Here is a 20829-nt window from a genome sequence, read left to right on the forward strand (position 1 = left end):
TTTCGCAAGCTCTTTTTTTTTTTTTTTTGTGTGAAAGAAAATTGAAGGTGGCCTTGTAACACTTCGGTTTCATCGAGATTAATTTAATTAAAAATTTATAATTTAACTAAAAAAATCAAAAATATATCTTTTTAAATATTAAAACAGAACTACTCGAATTTATTAAAATTAATTAAAATTAATTTGTCAAATCTTTAACTTAAATTATGAAATCTTGATAACTTTATAAAAAATAAATTTAAAAAAAATTAAGTTTAATTTTTAATCAATCTAATTTTATTTTTTTTATTATTTAAAAAATATTCTAAAATTGTGTATAAACTATACACACACATTAACAACACACAAATTTATTTTCCCACAGCCCCACTGCTACTCTTTTCATTGCATCCCTTCGAATTTGCTAAAGCCCACGAGCCTTCGTGGCCTCCCAAATCACACGAGCCTAGAGGTGTGATTGGTTGGGCAGCTGGTGCTTACCTACCTAGCTACCTCCTCAGATATTTTCCTTTTTCGTTTTACGGCTACAATGCCTTCGTCAATTGTGTAAACAATTAGGAATGGAAATTAAAATATTATTTTTAATGTTTTTAAATAATTATTTTTACTATTAAAATATTAAAACAATCTAAAATTATCAAAAAAAATATTTTAAAACAATTTTTTTAAAAGTATTTTTACATCAAAAAAATAAACCATACTTAATTTTCACTAATATTTCTTAATGGATTGATTTTATTCCAACAAGATGAAGCAAAAGACATGAAAGTCACCACAAGTTAAGAAAAATGGTATTTTATCTTTTTTTTATTATTATTAATATAGGTGTCTGAATCAGCTTGCGCGTACTTCAATCATAGTTTTCAAAACCAATCCAGTAATTAATCCAATATAATAATCAGGTCACGGATTAAATTGGTTGACTCGGGTCAACAAAAAAAAGAATTCCACTAACTTTAAATATGTGGCTATTATCTCTCCGATAAAACTCCAAAAGCTGCCCATTAATGGTAGCTTTTTCCCCTGCCTACCTTCTTTGCAATCCATAAAACCACACCACTAAAAAACCATCATTTTTCTTTTTCTCTTATCCTTTGTCCCCAAGATCCCTACTTAGTAATCACAACAAACCCATTATTTCATTTTCTTTTAAATCTTCCCCACTCTTCGCCCTCAAAATCCTAGTTTTGCTGACATGCGTCGATTTTCATCACGAAAACCCTTAATCCACATCTACACAAATCAAAACTAGATCGTCATTATCACCACAAGATCTGCCCCCCTCCAAACAACCGCTCAACAAACTCTCCCTACTCTGCCAATGCATCCATCCACCAACCCACAGCATCTACCACCACCACCCGGCATGCATCTCTCTCCCTATTGCATGCCGAGAAGATTTTAAGATTTTAGAAGGAAGTAAAGGCAAAAATAGTTTTCAGATTTTAAACTCCTTTGATTTTTTTTTTAAACTGGTGTGGCTTTACAGATTAAAGAGTTTAGGCTTTATGTCTTCATATTGCAAATGGGTTCACAGTAAAAAGCTAAAACGTTGATGTTTTACTTGTATATATATACAAACAACCGAGTCTCATCTAGGTCCACCCGGATCTTACGGGTCCTAGGTCCACCCTTCGGGTTGACCAAGTTTTACTTGGCCAAATCCCTGACTGGTTTTTTCTTAAACTCAACCAGGTTCCAATACCAGGTCAGCCGTGTCCCGAATTAACCCACCAAGTCAGACCGAGTTTTAAAACTATGATCTCAACTAATGTTACAAGCCATGAAGTTAATGACTATATAAGTTTTTAAGGGTCTTAAAGTTTGTGAGACTCGAACCAGTAGTCTTTAGAAAACAAATTTAGAGCTTGACCAGTTAAGTTACATCTCTTAGAGTTCATATTTTATCTTTGAATCAAGGCCTAAACATTGTATGGTTACATATTTTATCATAGGAGAAGTCATATGAATTGAGTGTATGAGAATTTTTAAGAGAATTAATGGATTTCTTGCAAATTTATTATGGAGACCAAGCTTGCTTGAAGCGCCACCTCTTGTTTAGGTTTTGAGCTTGGGAGATTATAGCGTTTAGGATGGTACAGGGCCTTTACTGTTTTTCCATTGGACTTTAAGGTCATTACTGCATTGTTTTGGTTATAAATCATCGTCTCCCTTTTAAACATAAGCTAAATGATAAAAAAATTATTTTAAACTTTAAATCAAACTGAGCTTAGCTTTAGAATTATTATTTTTTTGAATATTTTGAATTATTTTTCAACAAAAAAAATTTTTTCATTAATTTTAATTGTGAGCAGTCCAGAAACATTACATGTGTTGTGAGAACACATAATTAAAAATTATATAAAAAAAATAACTAAGGGATGGAACTTGGAAGGAAAAACTTTTTTAAAAAACAAATGTTAGGTAGAAAACAATAATTTAGTGATTAATTTGTGGAATGTTTGGAACAATTCATTGCATATTGCAATGAGTAATGAGTGTTTGAAAATATGATAATGATTAGTTTTTAAAGTATTTTTTTGTTCAAAAATAAATTAAAATTATTTTTTATTTATTTTTTAAAATTATTTTTTATATTAACATATCAAAATAATCTGAAATTAAAAAAATAATTTTTTTTAAAATTTTTTTAAATATTTTTAAAATATAAAAATAAACAGTATTGTTTTAAAGCATGATTGCTGCACTCTCAAGTCCATTTTAAAGCATGATTGCTGAAGTGCATTCACTGCATGTCCATTGCAGCCCACATTTTCATTTTCTATCTTTCAGGCATGTCAAAAGGATTGCGACCTGTTTTTCTCTCCTTTTGATTTATTCTCATTTTCCTTTTTTTTATTGAAAGAATTAGATATTGATAGCCAATCTAGGGTTTGATGACGATGCATTCCATTATATATATTTATTTATTTTAATTAAATGGGTGTGTGGAGTTTTGATAGTTATTGCTTTTTAAATTATTTTTTATTTAAAAATATATTAAAATAATATTTATTTTATTTTAAAAAATATTTTTAATATTAGTACATTAAAATAATCTAAATAATAATAATATTTTAAAAAAATAAATTTTTAAAAAATATAATTTCAACTGCATTTTTAAAATATATATATATATATATATATATAGTGCCCTAAAGTATCTCACTGCCGATTAACTATCTCTTAATCAGGATTTTGTATCAAATGCGGTGACTCGTAATAGCACTACATCGCATTTTAATTTTTAATTTCAAGTGGTCGATCTACACCAATTCGCACCATGATAAAGATTTTCCAAGGATTATTAAATGAATGACAATATAGTATGAATAATAAGCACATCAATTAATTAAGTGGATGCTGCCTTTTGATGGGTTTATTATTAGATTAATGGTTCTATCAAGCTGCTAATGACACCTATAAAATTCGGGCCAGGATAATTGGTTGAGCAATTAATTCATGAAATATATATAAATCTCTTTGAATATACATTTTGGTGCATTCCCAGGCATGAAAGAGCTCATTTGTCTATCTGTAAACAAATAATAGAGGACAATAATAGGCTTTAAATTAATTACGAATGCTACAGAATGTGTGGATCTCCACTCAATTAATTTAATTATTTTAGGTAAATACTCCCATAATTGCTGTCCTTGTTTAAATTAAAATATAATTTATCATCTATTGCATGCATAGTTTAAGTTCTCTCTTACACCAGTGTGATTTGTGGGTGCCCATTTCCTTTGGTGACTTGTTTTCTTGTTAAAAGAAACAAAAAAAAAAAAACTTGGTGATGAGTTACTTTATTGACATGTGCTTGAGCCTTGAGGAGAACCATTCCATTTTATTCACATTAATTATTTCGAGGTAAAACAATTAAGAAGAAAGTCATTAAATTGATCATTAATTAAACAAAGAAACCAGTTGTTCGATTGGTTAATACAATTAATACAGTGAACTTGAATAAATTTCATTGTTAATGTTACTGATATTAAAATAAAATAAAAAAACTAATGGAGTGGTGAATTCACCTAAATATATTGTACCGTTAATAAAAATAATGAATTTACCATCTTACCCTAAAAACAAATATGAGTTAATAGTTGGAGGTATGATGTTATTTACAATTTCATCATTTTAACATTTTGAAATTGATCAAAATAAATCAGAAATTTTACTCTCTTTTTTTAACAATAAAATTACTTTTTTTGGGCAATAAAAAACAAAAACAATTAAAAGCGCTTTATAATTTAGAAAAACATAAATTTATTTATTTTATGTTTTTGTCTTATCAGCTAAAGATACTTTTACACATTCTATATATATCCTTTTTATTATAAGATACTAATTAAACGCAATCTTAAATAATGTTTGGTTTTTATTTTTGGACAAAAGAGACAAAGACAATAAAAACATGTTTTCGTGTACTTCTTGTTTTGCATGTATAAAAATATATTTTAAAGATTTATTTATTTTATATTTTTATTATTTTTTCTTCAACCAAATACATTTTTGTCTCTTTTGTATTTGGTTTTTTCCCCTTAAAACGCTAACCAAATACAACCTTAAACATGTCAATTGAGTTTAATAATTTAAAAAACCCCTCACTATGTTGAACATGTTTAATGAATTTAAATATGTTTAACCTCTTAAACTTCTCTACTACTCTTAAAATTTCTTTAAGGTGTGATATGAATAGTTATTTCGAATTATCTCAAAATTATGAACTCCAACATGAAGCTAAAAAACACATCCAAGACCATGTGTATTACAAAAACTTAAAATACATGGGAAAATATTATACATATATCTTGAATTATGGATCGTAGTGGTGTATTGATGATTTTTTCCTCAATAAAAAACCAATTATACTAGCCTTGGATGGTAAAATAGTATTTTCACTCTATGCTTGTTAAGGGGTATATCAATTTTTTCCAATTTTTTGTGTAGTTTCATGAAGGTTTTTTTGTAATAATTATTTAATCCCAGGAGCTATGTGGCAATTTGATAAGTGAAAAAAGGTTGTGTTGCATGCGTCAATGTGTCAACCACTCTGTTGTTTTCAGGCGGTGCGTATGGCTGACTTTGATGGTGAGAAATTCCTTTCACTGTGTCATTAGATTCCTCCTGACATTCTTTTCCTCAAGAAACAACGCATGTTGATTGTTTGGAAAATTATTGTCGACAACATTTTTATTCTCTCTCTCTCTCTCTCTCTCTCTCTCTTTCATTGAAACTCGTGTTAGCCATTTAAAATTTCAAGGTTGTTCCCTTAATTGCACATATTTGAGTGTTGACCCTTTATTTTTTTGATTTTTAATTTGTTTGCTTAGCTTTTTTGTCATGGTTTTTTTTTCAGTTTAACCATTCAATCTAAATTTATTATTTTTTGTTTCTTCAATTATGGTCTTGATTTTTTTATTTCTTAATTTTTTTTCTAGCCTTTTGGTAAACTTTCAATTGTTTTCAATCTCACCATTTGATAAAAAAAAATTTAATTTGTTATTTTTTATTCGGTCTTTATTTTTTTAATGGTTTTTTTTTTAATTATTCCATTTTGATTTTTCTTTTTAATTTAACCCTTCAATCTAAAATTATAAATCCTCTTTTTTAAAAAAAATTTGATCATCATTCTTTTAATTCTATTTTCATCTATTGGATCCTTTTATGTAATTTGTTTTTACATTTTATTCTTTGATATTTGATTTATTGAAGATTGAGTTTCATATTTTTTTTCAAGTTTGGTGCTTTTGATCAAATGGCTCGGGTCACGAGATTTTTAAACTAACACGGGTTCACATCGTTTTGTTTTACTTATTTTCTCTTTTGATATCATTACTCAACATTGATTTTTTTTACAAGATAGGCTTCGTGATTTTCTTTATATCAGGTTATGCTGATCTCATGATATGGTCGATGGATTTGAAGGTTAACCTGGATAGATTCGAGTCTTTTTTAGCTTTTAATTACTCTTTTTTTGGATCCTCTTGTGTGATTGATTTTTTTTTTAATTTTATCATTCAATAATTGGTTTGTTGAAATTGAGCTTCGTGAATTTTTTCATATTTGATGTTTCTAATCAAACGACCCAGGTCACAAGTTTTATAAGTTGATGATGGTTTTTCTAAAATTTGAGTTCTGTGATTTTTTTTATTTTTCTTTTTACCAGGTTATTCAATCTCATAACCTGACCTGTGAGTTAGATGGGTTGATACAGGTGGGCTCGAGCCTTTTTTTGTGTCTTATAATTGTTAATTTTTTTCATCATTTAATATGATTTATTTTTCAATTTTATCTTTCAACATTTGATTAATTTAAAATTAAGCTTCTTCAAAGGTTTTTCAAATTTGATATTTTTAGTCAAATGAATCGAGTCACAAGTTTAATAAGTTAACACTAGTTGATATTTGTTTTTTTTTGTTTTGCTTATTTTTTTGTTAGAAATTTAACTTTTTAATTTAGTCCCTAGTTTATGATTTTATAAGATTAAATTATGGTTGTATTTTTAGCTGAAATTATTAAACCTAATTAATCCAATATATTATTTTCTCAATATTTTTTTTAAAAAAATATCCCATCCATCATTTAATATTTAAAAAGGTTTAGGTCATTGTACATCAAATTTTTTACTTTCTAATATCTTAATATTTTTAAATTAATATAGCCACACGCAGGCTGTTAGGCTACAAAACGTAGAGTGACCCAGAAGACCTATGGTTAATCCAGTGGCTACCACGTACCTCACTGCTTAAGAAACCAGTTACAGGACTCGATCCTTTGCTCAACAATAATGGAGGAGGGTTCAACAAGATGCATACGGTTCATCTAGGCATGACACGTGTCTTAAAGTAGTCAATTTCCATTAACTGTGCTCGTTAATGGATTCCATGAACGTGGCTGAAAAGGGTAGCCCATCGAATTTAAAGCCTGAAAAGGGCCAGAATCTATGAATGTGGCTGCATGCATGCACGCACGCACAGGCAGGTTTTCTTATAATTTCTTCGCGAAGCAGAATCCAGCAATATGTCTGGTCTATATATAGCTGAAGAAGATAAAGAGAATCCCCAGCACACTTTTACTTTCTATTAATGGGTATCAAATCATCAAACATCTCATCTGCACGTTTAATCTTGTTTCAGAGCCAATGGCAAATATTTCAATAACTTTCTTCTCTCTCAAAAGACCTGGCATCTCTGCGCTTTAACTTGGGGCAGAAGCTATCAATTGGCTTGTACGATGAAGTTACGTACATGGACAAATATATGACCACTTTAGAGTATTAATTAGGTCATCTTTCTTCCAAACCCTAGTTTACATTCAACTTTGACAATAATCCCTGCGAATATTGAAGCTATGGCTGGAAATTAGGACTCCTAAGCACCTCTATTTTGGACGTAGATCACAAAAAGTCATGCGTTAAGCAAACCAATGATGAATTTTGCATTGAAAATGTTCCCTCACTATAGTTGATTGATTTTTGACATATATCATGACAAGCTGAGAAATCTTTCTGTTTCACGACTTCTTAGAGATTATGGTAATAGTTATTTTTATAATATTTTTATTTAAAATATTTTAAAATAATATTGTTTTATTATAAATATATTAAAAAAAAATCGATGATTAATAAATATGCGGTGGGGGGAGGCAACTAAATTTAGTTGAAACGTAAAATCAATTTATTTATGAACCGGCCTCGGAAACTATATCACTTCCATGAAAGAAGAAAGGAAATGGGAATTAAAGTACTAAATCTGTACAGAAGTCCTTTTTATTCTTTCATTTCTGCCGACAAAATTAGGTTAATGACAGAGACAAATAATTTATGAACCAGCCGACCTAGGGTTAGTAAGTAAATAATATTGCTGCTCAAAACAAAAGGCTAATGATCAGTATTATTGCATTCTATGACATATCCCCATACGTTTCCTCTATGTTTTTTATAGCAAAAATATATTTTTGTCTTTTCTGTTATCCAAAACGCAACGTCGCGTCCTTCTTTTTCAAAAAGAGAAGTCATATATATGCAGCCACTCCCCCATTGATAATTTCATTTTATAATGAAGCTTAATATATAGTCACGTCGCAAAATCAGATTTAATCTGTTAATTTGTCTTTTGACCTTAAAAGCTTACCTAGATTAACAAAAAAAACAATAATAAAGGAGGAGGAGGTTTTAATATATCATTCCTCACACATTACTATTCACTTGAATAGGTTTTTTTTTATTTCTTTAAATTTCTTTAAGTTTTTTTATTTTTTTAATTTCAATTTCATCATTCGATATTAATTTTATTATGAATTGAACTTTATAATTATTTTTTATGAGATTATCCAATCTCATGACCCTTACTACAAGTTTGATATATAGATTAACTCGGTTGATTCAAGTTTTTTTCTCATTTTTTTAATTGATTTTGTTTTTTCAATTTTAACTTTCAACATTGGGTTGATTGGAAATTAGATTTCATATTTCGGTTTGTTTTCTATGAAGTTATTTACATCTCATGACTCGGGTTATGAGTTTAACGGGTTAACTCAAGTTGGATCGAATTTTTTTGTGTTTTTTTTACATCGATTTATCAATTTCAATTACACCCTTCAATATTAGGTTTATTGAGGATTGATCTTCGTAATTTCTTTCAATCTTTTTTTTTTGAAGTTATCTCGGTCTCATGACCAAGATTGCGGGTTTGACAAGTTAACTCGAGATCCCTCCTTTTCTAATTGACTTTTTATCTCATTAATTTTATCCTTCAATATTGTGTTGATTGAGAATCAAGCTTTGTGATTTGTTTTGGCTATCCTCTTCTCATGGCTTGGGTCATAGATTTGGTGGATTAACCCAGGTTGACTCGAGCTGGTTTTTTGTTCTTTTTTTTAATTTTTTTTTCAATTTCATTTTTCAACACTAGATTGACTGGGAATTAAGTTTTATAAATTATTTTAATCTTTTATTGAGTTAACCCGGTCTTATGACCTGGGGCGCGAATTTGTCAAGTTGACTTGGGACTCATGTCATCTCTTTTTGTCAATTTTTTAATTGATTTTTTTTTTCAATTTCATCCTTCAACATTGGTTTATTAAAAATTAGGCTTAATAATTTATTTTGATTTGCTTTCTATAAAGTTATTATAATCTTATGATCAGGTATGCGAATTGATAGGTTAACCCTAATTGACCTGAATTGATCCATTATATTTTCGTCTCAATATTTATATATAAAAAACACCATCTTGAATATCTATTGAGTCAAATCATGTTTTTATCAATTTTCCAGGTTGTCTTTGGACCAACCAAATCGACCGGATCACATTGAGCCGATCCTCATATGATTTTTTTCTACAAGAAAATAATATTAACAATACCTAAATATTTTTTTATGTTAAAATTTTTTAAATCTAATCGACAACATAACGCAAGATAATAATCTAGTGATTTCTCCTGGAAATGGAGATTGATAGTGTAAGGTTTTGGTCCTAAAGACAAAAACAGAAACTGAAGTTTGGTAGACTCTGCAATGGTAGCAGGATGGGGTACTGTAGCTGTCTGCTCAACGGGTGTCTTTCGGTTCACAGTTAATAGGTGCATTTACAACTTGGAAAGAGTGCTTTCGGGGCACAAAGGGTTGTACTGTAGTTTGATTTTTGTCTCATCTTTACAGCCTTAAATTCCTGTTTTACAACCCTTTCCGGTTTATATCCTACATGGGATTTTCAAAAAAATTAGATTTTTTTTAAAAAATTATATAGTTTTTTATATCAAAACTAATTTTTTTAAAATAAAAAACATTTATTTTAATTATTTCAAATAAAAAATATTTTTTAAAAAAATTATTATTATACTCTCAACGACCTTTTATTTGTTTTGTCCCATATCATCTAGTCATCTACTCTCTAGACACATTTTTAGGTTATTAATTACCTACTGATTTTGCAAATTTAAATGAAAATATGAATGAAAAGTTGTAAAAATAAATGGAAATCTTTGATTGAGAGTTTTTGAAATCTAAGAATAAAAATTCACCCAAAAAATTATTTAATGATAAAATAGAAAATACATATATATATACACACACACACGCTGTACAAAATTATATAAATTACAATCCCTTGAAAGTCAATGTACGAAAACCCTCTTCTTCTTTTTGTCCAAAGATAGGTAGACCCTCCTCTCAGCACGCTCAATTTAAAAAGCAAGGCCTTTTGAAGATATTTTGCTGTTTGTCAACAGAAACTCATTCTTTTGATGACAGAGATAATTAGGAGAATCCAATACCCACAATTTTTTATATATTTTTTTTATATAGTTTTCATAGCTAGCTTGGCCTCCAATACATCAAATATAGACATGTCTTCTTGCCTTTAATATGCTTGATGAGGCCTTGTTGGAGTGAAATGAGATCTTGCTTGACAATTAAGATATGCTTTAATTCTAATTCTAAGTGTATTTTAACTGGTTAGATTCTAGATTTGTTTTTTAGAAATTACTAGTTTGAGTTCTATAAATTTTAGGGTCACTGGAAGCTTACATGATTGTTAACTTCAAGACCCATGAGATGAGTTGATATACGCACAAACTGACTCAAATATCTGCATTAATCTTAAAAAAATATATACTTTTAACTTTAATGAATAATATTATTCCCCACAGTAAACATTTTGAACTCGATGTCGCTTATGGGCTCAATTGTTCACTTTCTTTGTTAAACTTGGTAATTGGAAAAGGCAAAAGCATGTGCCTAAAGTCTAGATATAATTTTTTTTTTATCTAGATAGGGTGTGTGTTGATCGGCATAATGATTTTATTTTTGCCAAAATCAATGTTCAATAGGGCGTAATGTTTACAATTACATATTTACATTTGCCGACCAACATTTCAAATTTGAGAATATTGAGAAAATATTTGCTTAAAATATAAATAATATAATCTAAAGTTTTCTAGTTTTTTATATGCTTGATGATTTTGAAATGTGAAAGTCAAAATCAATGGAGAAATACCAAAAAGTAAAATAACATTTGGATGTTTATTTTTCCGGATGAAACCATGTTTTCACTATTAAACATTGAATTGTATGTAAGGTTTACTCTTTATATATATATATATAAAAGAGTTACGAAAATCAAAGTAGTTTACATCCTTTTTAGTAACAAGTAATAAAGTCACCAAAATGTTATCGTGACAAGCACCCAGATCTTACGATTGAGTAAAAACTACCTTACCTGACACGTGCCTATGACCGCTCCCTCGCTATATGCACGCACTCTGTAGGAGCACGCCCTGATGGCTTGAAAATGTCAACTTGTCAAGCTGCGACAAAAAACGAAAACGTATCTTCACAAATCTCTCTTATGGAGCGCGTGCATAAACTTTTCTTTAAAAAAAAAAAAACAAAAAAAGCTTCTTCTATCATTTTTTATGATATTGATGAATATTTTCAAATCAATATATGAGTCAATCTAAAATTATTTTTGGAATGATCTTATGGCTACATGTTTTATATAGATTTAGCATATTAATAAAAAAATTCACTTTTTAAATAATAGTAATAAATTTTATAAATTTCTTCAATAATTTTCTATCTGTTTTTTAAGGTTAAAATTTTAACTATTTTTTTTTTTATAAAAATCAAATTTCTTCTACAAATTTTATTATAATTATTGATAATTTCATTTTTGAAAAATGAAATTAATATTAATGTATTTTATATATATATTTTGTTACACTGTTTGAAATAAAATAAAATAGATTAAAATGTTTATATTATAAAAACTTTGCATTTTCATAAATAAAAATTTCTCAAAGGGATAAAAAATGTATAAGAGTTATATGGATGGAATAATATAATTAAGATAATTCTGCTGCCTCACATGGATGGAATTTTTTCCACTCCATCAGAGCTCGTTGTTATTTTTCAATTATTATGGCAAATAATATTATTTTAATTTCATAGTAGATAGGAGAGTGTTGTGCACGCACCCTCCATTAACGTGGAGACGTGACCTCTAACATTACTGGTTCTTGGACCAAGATGGGCCCCACGAAGGATCATTAAATTTTGCGAATGTTCGAGAAGTGTGCTGGTGAGAAGTATAAGACGACATGCAGGTGATCTAATCAATGATTATTATTTTACTATTTTAGACAACTTCACTAATTTTTCTTCTTTTACTTTTTATTTTTATTTTTATTTTGTGTCAAATCTAGCTGGCTACACCTAGTGATGGCTCTCTTTAACTGCAATTTTGTTTTTTAATTAATCTCAAAAGTATTAATTTTATTTAAGTAGCTATTTATACATTGATTTACCACTTTTACCCTTTTATGAACATGATGGGTTACTAGTGTTTTAAGCTCCTAATGTTTTAGATTTTTCTTTTTTTTAGAATTGTGATTGAGATAATTTGGGTTTGGTGTAATCTATAATATGAGATAGTATCTTAATGTAAAAATAAAAACATACCAACCTTTTTTTATTGGATATAAAAATATTTTTAAGTTAAGTTATAATTCAATCGAAACTAATTTTTCTCTAAATGATTATAAAGACCCTTTATATAAAGCTGGTAGATACAAAGAAATTTATATAATTTTTTTTAAAATAATGACTCTAAATATGGAGAAATTCCTCAACAAAGGACAAAAGGAAAGAAAAATCAAGTGTGGTTGGAGAAAAAGAGCCCACGTCATGTTGATTAGAAATCTTGGGACATGAATGTATCATGCTTTGTTGATATTGAGAACTTATATGGATTCTAGCATATGATTAAATTACTCTCTGATTTTTGTGATCAATTTTATTTTTTAAAATTTTCAATATATTTCTTGCATTAATTGTAACTCGATTTTTTTTTCTTACTTTTAGAAAACTTTGAAATCATAATAGGTGAAACTTCTAACATTAATTTTATTTTGTATTTGCATACTTTCATTTGGAAGTATAAAACTATGTTTGGTGTTGAGATTTAACCACTCTTTAAAAAAATTTACTTTGTTTTTAGTTTTAAATTAATTTTTTGGATATTTTTAAACTATTTTATTATACTAATATTAAATATAATTTTTTTAAAATATAGTATTTTAATATATTTTCAAATAAAAAATACTTTTAAAAATCATGCTCTTAAAAATACCCTCTAATTATCAGCAATTCTTATTCTCTTATAGTTGTCTCACCACTTTTACAAAGCTTAATTTTCAAAAGATAATTTTTTTTTTTATCGTTGATAAAAATGTTGCCATCTCTTAAAAAATGAAAACCAATAGGTAAAACTAAATTAAAAGACAAAACAGAAATTAGAATCATATAAGCTCTCTTAAAATTGATAAAATACTCAAATATTATTAATTTGCGATAGCTTTTGTTATTATTTAAAAGAAAATCCAATATGATAATATATAGTATAAACTATAAAGAATGAAAATATCCATCTTCAATTCCAGCTCTCAAGAAAGATAAGATGTCCAATTAAGAAGGAAAACCCCAACTACATTGTAAATGCTACTTCGATGCTCCCAAGTGTGAAGCCAATAAATAATTTGGACCCTACCCTTGATAAATGATGCCATTTATGGACCATTTTTCACAATCTCGACCCTTTTTTTTTTTCCTTGTAAAACGAGACAAAAAAACTCTCCCGAGTTTATTAAATCCAAGGGTATTGTTAACAACAAAAAAATTAACAAAATGATATTTTTTTTCTATTATTAACCCTTTTCTTTTCAATATTCTCATGATTATCTAAACTCAATATTTAATTTTTATAAAGGTAAAATAATCATATTAAAACATATTTAAAAAAAAACTTTTTATGGATTGATGACTTAAAGAATTATTTTATTTGATTTAAATGATAGATTTATTTAACAAGAGGAAATCATTGTTCCCCTCCTCCTAATTTATTGTTTACTATAATAGTAACATTTTTTTTTATTTTCATCATTTAATATTGATTTTATTAAAAATTAAAATTTATTATTTATTATTTATTTCAGTTTTTTTATATAAAATTATCAAGGTTTTGAAAAAACATCTAAGTATTAGATTGATACTTGATTTTATGATTGTCTATTTTTTTCTACCATGTTATTAGATAAGAAATGCTCTATTATATTATTAAATTAAAAATAATTTTGAAAAAAAAATTGTAATGAAATGAACTTCATGATATATTTCAATTTACTTTCACAATCTTAGAAAAATATATTGGCATTGGGTTGGTACTTGGTTTTTTGATCATTTATTTTCTTATCATGTTATTAAATAAAAAATAATTCCATGAAAAACATGATTATTAGAAATTAAACTTCATGATTTATTTTAATTAACTTTGTATAAGGTTATTGTAATCTCAAAATAACATCACAGTATTGAGTTAGTACTCGGATTCCCAAGTATTTATTTTTTTATCATATAATTAAATAAAAATAATTTTAAAATACAAAGTCATTGAACTCAATGGAGTTAATGAATCGGTTGTGGGTTAACATAGGTTAATCCAATGTGTTGTTATCTCAATATTTTTTTAGGAACCATGTCCTTTTGAAATTATTTTTAAATTCAAATTATATTTTTATCAATCATCCGAGTTTTTTTTAACCTATTAATTTGACTAGATCAAATAAATTCTTATACAATTTAATTTAAAGCTTGAATCAGATAACAAGTCTAGTTGGAAGATTTTAAATTTAAACTGCTTATTTAAGTTTAATAATATTGTAAAATAATTTTTCCTGACTTGAATACTTTTTTTACACGTGTAAAAAAATTTTAGTCATCTATAAAAAAAAAATTCACAAGGAATTATATAGTTACAAACTATATATGGCCAGTCTATTAAACTACACTGTCAGTATAAAACATGTTTATAGTTTTGCATCATCAAATATATTTTAATTGGATAATCCAATAAATAAAGTGGATATGTCAATATAGTATGTTAGCTAGATATGTGCATGCACTGTATTGTTACTCTGATTTTTTTTTTTCATAAAAAATATTATTTAGGTATTGTAAGTGTATTTTAAAGAAATAAAAAAAATAAACAACTTGTATTATTAGAAGCAAGGCAACTCATAAAACTCATGCTAAATATTATTAGATCATGATAACTTGATAAAAAAACAAAAAAAATCATAAATAAAAAAACTAATATTAAATAATGAAATAGAAAATACAAGCCAAAGAAAAAGCAAAATACTAACTTTTCAAACCTCATGACTATGGTAATTAGATCATAAACACTTCACATAGAAAAATTATAAAACTCAATTCCCAACAAATCAAATATTAAATGATAAATTAAAAAAAATCAATTACATAATAGAATCTAAAATAAAATAATAATAAAAAAGCACTGTAATTAATATTTAATCAATAATAAAAAAAATGAAAGTGCACTTGATTATCATTGTAATTAAAAAAAAAATGACTGAAAAGATCAAAAGCCCTCAACCTATGGTCTAATACTTTAATTTTCTAGATTCTACGGATATAGGTGTCAATTTATTATACCTAATAAATATAAAAACATTTATAACCCTTTTCACTAGTTCTATAATATTTTGATTTGAGAGTAATAAAATCATTTTATTATGCTTAAAAAATATATTTATATTTCTAAATAAATTTTTAATAATTAATACACAATGTAAAAATATATAAAAAAATCTCCAGCACAAAAACTATTGGTTTTTGCAGGAAGAGCAAGAACGTTATTTTAAGATTGCACTGAATAGTAAAATAAGTTTAAATGCATAGTATTTTTCCCTTTAGTTTTAGTGTTTTTTTTATACATATTAACGTATTTGTTACATCACGTATCTATCCAAGGACATGTCCCTTGTCTGCATTAGAGCACTACATAACGTTTTGTTTGTCTCCGTGGTTAGAATGACCGGGACGAACATGCTTTAAACCAGGTCCAGGTCAATACCTGAATTATATAAATCGAGAAAGTTAACTTAAGTTTACCAAGATCTCTAAAATGAATTCGTTTTAAGAACTTTTTTAAAAGTGAAAGTGACTTTATTTGTTTTTTAAATGAAATTAGATTTTAACTAGATTTATCGATAATTGATTGATTTGTTAGGTCAAACAGATCACATCATGTTAACTCCCACCTAATTTAATCTGAAATCTAATTCAAGTTAAGTTTTGAGTTAATAGGTCATAAAGTGAACATGTCAAGCCAAATCAGGTTTAATAATATCATGTATTCCTGTAAATTAAGGATTGTCTTTTTTTTTAAGAATATATTAGAAGGTATTTGATTATTGTCTCGGAACAGAAGATATGTAAATAGTAAAGACAAAAACCTGTTTGATTGAAAAGACAAAGACATTAAAACAAATTAGTCCCCTATGACAGTTTTAAAGTAAATTTATGTACTTCCAAAACAGATAAAACATGTCTCTAGAGGCAATTATTATTATTATACATCTTAAAATATCACTGTAAAAAATTCTTAACTCAAAAAGTGGTTATTATTATGGTTTTAAAATCCAACTCAAGGGTCGACCTAAAAAAATATCATGGGCTAAGAGGGTTAACCTAGATCAATCCCATTTTTTTTAAAAGATAAAAAAATTGATTAAAAAAGTAAACAAGTTTTGATCGGGTTTTATACAGGATTGTAGATCAATCTAGGATTTTAATCAGGTCATGCTAGGTTAGTCATTTCTCTAATTTTTCTTGAATCTTCATACTCCTGGTCCATCAAGTCCCGGGCCGACTTTTTAGGCCGATCCAAGTTTTATAACAGGATTATTATAATATTATTAATTTTAACACTCAATATAAACTAAATATAAATATAATATATACTTATTTTCTTAAAATATACAAGTTTAGGTAATAGTAAAATAATTTTTATTTTGATATTTTACTTGTATTATCAATTATCAAATAGAATAAAAAAACAGTTATTGTATCTTATATATGAGTATTAAATCCAATTAAATTCTGTCTCTAGCTACTATTTTATATTTTATTCATGCTGTAATCGTCTTTTTTTACTGAAAGAGTATCTAAACGGTAAGGAGCAGTTAAATTTGTTTGTTTTTCTACGGATAAGAAACTAAAAAGGAAATTCTTTCTTGTTTTAGATAAGGGCAATTCCGTCAATAAAGCAAAATAACAAAACGATAGTTTTTAGTTGTCCTTTCTTACCTTTCTACACTTTAATTTTAGGTAGGTGATGATATCATATGATAAGAAAGGATTTGAGGTTATTTCTTCTCACACACAACACCATAAACTTCGTTACAATTCTCACCGGCCGGTGACTGGAGAAGACTTCCGGCGAAATAGAGAAGTAATTCTTGCAGAGGTACAGAGTGGTTTGTTGTCACTATATTGATATCTTTCATGGTCAATAGAGAAAGGGAGAAATAAAGAGTGTTTGTTTTTTGAAGGAAAAAGAGAGAGAAAATGAATGAAAATAGTAATGGAAGAGGAGGGATAGGAAGTGTTGAGAGTGAATATATAAGAAGACATCACAAACATGGTGATCTTGCTGACCATCAGTGTAGTTCTGCTCTTGTCAAGCACATCAAAGCTCCAGTTCATCTTGTAAAGTTTTCAACTTTTTTTTTCCGGTTTTCCTTTTAATTTTCTATATTTGTATCCATGTGCTGTATGTACTGATATGTATGTGTGTGTGTCTTTTCTTTTGGATTTTGGTATCTGGGTTTTCTTTATATTGGTCATTGCTTTGTTTTTAAGTGTGTTTTGTATGTGAAGATTCTGAAAGTGTGGTTTTTTATTTTTATTTTTGGATTGGTCCTGATCTATGATCATGTTTCCTTTTTTAGTTTAGATGACTGTCTATTGACTATGGAGTTGTTTTTCTCGTTTTTTGTGTCTTTGATTAATGAACCTCTTCCTTCTACTTCTGTTTGGATGCTAAGAAAAGTCAGGAAAAGAGGAAAGAGATAATTATTCATGTTTTGGATGTATAATTACAATGTTTACAGTTCAATACTTCAATTTAACATTTTGGTTTGGAATATGCAAGTATCGGTCTTCTGTTTTTTTGTTTCCTCTCGAATTCAATGAAACACAAATTTCTTTCTTAAAATCAGTTTTTTTTTTGGTTTTCTTTCTTCATTATGAGTTCTTGAAGTCTTTTCAGGCACAGCTGTGAATTTTCCATTTTGCCACTCTTTTCTAAACTGTACTGTTTAGGCTCTTGGAAAATCATGGAACTGAAGAATCAGAAGTTTGAGTTCTGTCCAATAGAAAAATGTTAAAGTTTGAATTAAAGAAAACCAGGCAGTCCACTACAATTTAATTAATTGAAACTATTCATTTAGTTGTTCCTTTTCACTTTTTAATTGGGACGAATAACGTGAGATGTGCCATGGATGTCTTTTTCATGCACTGTTCTTACCAGACATCTGGATGGTTTGTATTAGAGAATCATTTCGAAAAAAGGATGCATGTTAAAGGGGATTCAATTGCGGAAACGATTTGCCCTTCAAGAATATCTCGGATTCTATTCTCGTTGGAATTTGATAGTTAACTAATTTCATTTAGTTGTTTTTTTATGGTTTACTTATTCCAGAAATATTCCTTCTATCCAATAGGTTTGGTCATTGGTGAGGAGATTTGATCAACCACAGAAGTACAAGCCTTTCATCAGCAGGTGTGTTGTGCTGGGAAATCTTGAGATTGGGAGTCTTAGAGAAGTAGATGTTAGGTCAGGGCTTCCTGCCACCACAAGCACTGAAAGATTGGAACTTCTGGATGATGATGAACATATCTTCAGCATCAGGATAGTTGGCGGGGATCACAGACTTAAGGTATGGAATCCACTGGCTCTTTGCTTTTTCTTGATATATATGTTTGATCTCTATTTCCTGTAAATTTGAACTTTTAGATTCCTGAAAAGTTCAAATTTTGCTGCACCCTCTGCCTTGTGATCTGGAATTCTCAAGTTCACACGCCTGTCTTGTACATATTTTGAGTCTGTAGGAGAGTTGATTTGTTGCCATTCAAAATTTGCAGATAGAACATGTTTTTGAAATTTAGGTCTCTGAGGTTGACATGTTTTGATGTTATACTATTTAAAATTTCCACTTGAATGGAATCCAAAACAGAACCAGGTTTTGCTTTCTTTGTCATTGTCTGCTTCCAAGTTACAGAGACTATTGTTAAATTGTTTAGGAATATGATTGTTTTATATTGGTAGGTAGTTGCATTTTAGGTCTCTGTTCTCTTTCGCAATTCTTGATTTCTTCGATCTCTCCTTTCTTTTCTTGTAAACCCAAACGAACCCAACTTGGTTTTATTTTTCTTTGCCCCAGAACTATTCTTCAGTCATTTCCCTCCATCCAGAGATCATTGATGGACGGCCAGGGACCCTGGTGATTGAGTCTTTCGTGGTGGATGTGCCCGATGGGAATACGAAGGACGAGACATGCTACTTTGTTGAAGCTTTAATCAAGTGCAATCTCAAATCACTAGCTGATGTTTCAGAGAGCCATGCAGTGCAGGACCGAACTGAGCCCATTGAGTGTATGTAAAAAGATTCCAGACCAGAGTTGTGGTGGAGGCTACAGTTGTGAAGGATGAAGCTACCGGGGCATTTGTATCTAGGAGGCTCTAGAGACCGACTGGCAGCAGTAGTATTTTCTTCCATCTTTCAGACACTCTTGCACTCTCTTTCTTTGTAATTGTTGTGTCCTCTCTTTCATTGTTAAATCTACATGCTGAATATCTTCAGTAGCTCATGAACCACACACTCTTACAAGTTACTCATGCTTGTTAATGAAAATGGACAGAAAAAAGAAGAAGAAAGACCAGGCTCACTTTCTTGATGATATAGAGGGTTTTGGTCATGGTGCCTTACTGCATGTTTGTATAAATTGATGCTGGTAAGGGTCGGCATTTCATGTTTTTGCTTTTTACCTTGTGTTTAGGTGCAAAATACGCTAGAAGTTTGGTAAAATGAACATCCAGAACAGCTGTAATTTAAGACAGAGAGGATGTGATGTCTTTTTCCTAGTAATTTCAATTACAATTTACAGGTTTTGTTACAGTTAAACATAGTCATTGCTGTATCCATATACTGTCTGGTGGTGATGAAGCCTGTAACATGGGGAATGGCAGGAAAGTAGAGGTAATTTCTTGTGGGCTTATATGTGCCTTTAACCTTTGAACACGATTCTATTGTCCTGTCGAACATCTTAATATTTTGAAATGAATTATAAAAATTAAGCACAAGCTTTGAAAAATGTGTTAGTAATATAAAAATTAAGTTTCTGGGTAGAGATAGGGTGTTTATATTTATTCTTGATTCATGATTATCATGTGAAATAGTTCAATTAGCATGAGATAAAAGTTAATGGTAATAAATTAACACTTGCTTATACGACTTTTTTTATTTTAATTTAATTCCTTTACATTAATTACTTGTGATTGAGCTTGATGTTTTGTTTTGATTAATTTTATATAGAGCTTTTATGATGTTCAAAATAAGTTTTGATATTGGATTAGTGCTCAATTTAGTAAAGAAAAATTCAATTTTATTAACTCAAACAATTAAAATTTTAAGGATTTAATTTTAAATTGAAATAAATATTCAATTTTTATTTTTTCTAAGAAATAATATCTTTATCTTAATTTCTCAACTCAATCTTTGATTAGAATTAAAAGATTTGTTATTTTTTATTTATCACATATAATTTTTAATTTATTTTATTGAACACATTATTTTTATAATATTTTTTTACAATAAAAAATTATTTTTTTCCACAACATAACACGGTTCAAGTTAGTACCAACTATTATGTGTTTGATATTGTGGTAGCTTTTGTGGTTAT

The 20829-nt window shown here is 28.3% G+C and overlaps 1 protein-coding gene across 1 annotated transcript; it reads left to right on the forward strand.

The window, feature by feature from the left end:
* The first annotated feature begins 17188 nt into the window (after positions 1 to 17188).
* LOC133677978 (abscisic acid receptor PYL8-like) lies at positions 17189 to 20051 on the forward strand. The gene is made up of 4 exons (XM_062100118.1): positions 17189 to 17333; positions 17419 to 17575; positions 18592 to 18807; positions 19312 to 20051. Exons 2-4 carry the CDS (start codon positions 17435 to 17437, stop codon positions 19528 to 19530), a joined length of 576 nt encoding a protein of 191 aa, XP_061956102.1. The 5' UTR covers positions 17189 to 17333; positions 17419 to 17434; the 3' UTR covers positions 19531 to 20051.
* Positions 20052 to 20829: the final 778 nt, after the last annotated feature.

The sequence above is a fragment of the Populus nigra genome, chromosome 18 (assembly GCF_951802175.1).
Source record: "Populus nigra chromosome 18, ddPopNigr1.1, whole genome shotgun sequence".
Taxonomy (NCBI): domain Eukaryota; kingdom Viridiplantae; phylum Streptophyta; class Magnoliopsida; order Malpighiales; family Salicaceae; genus Populus; species Populus nigra.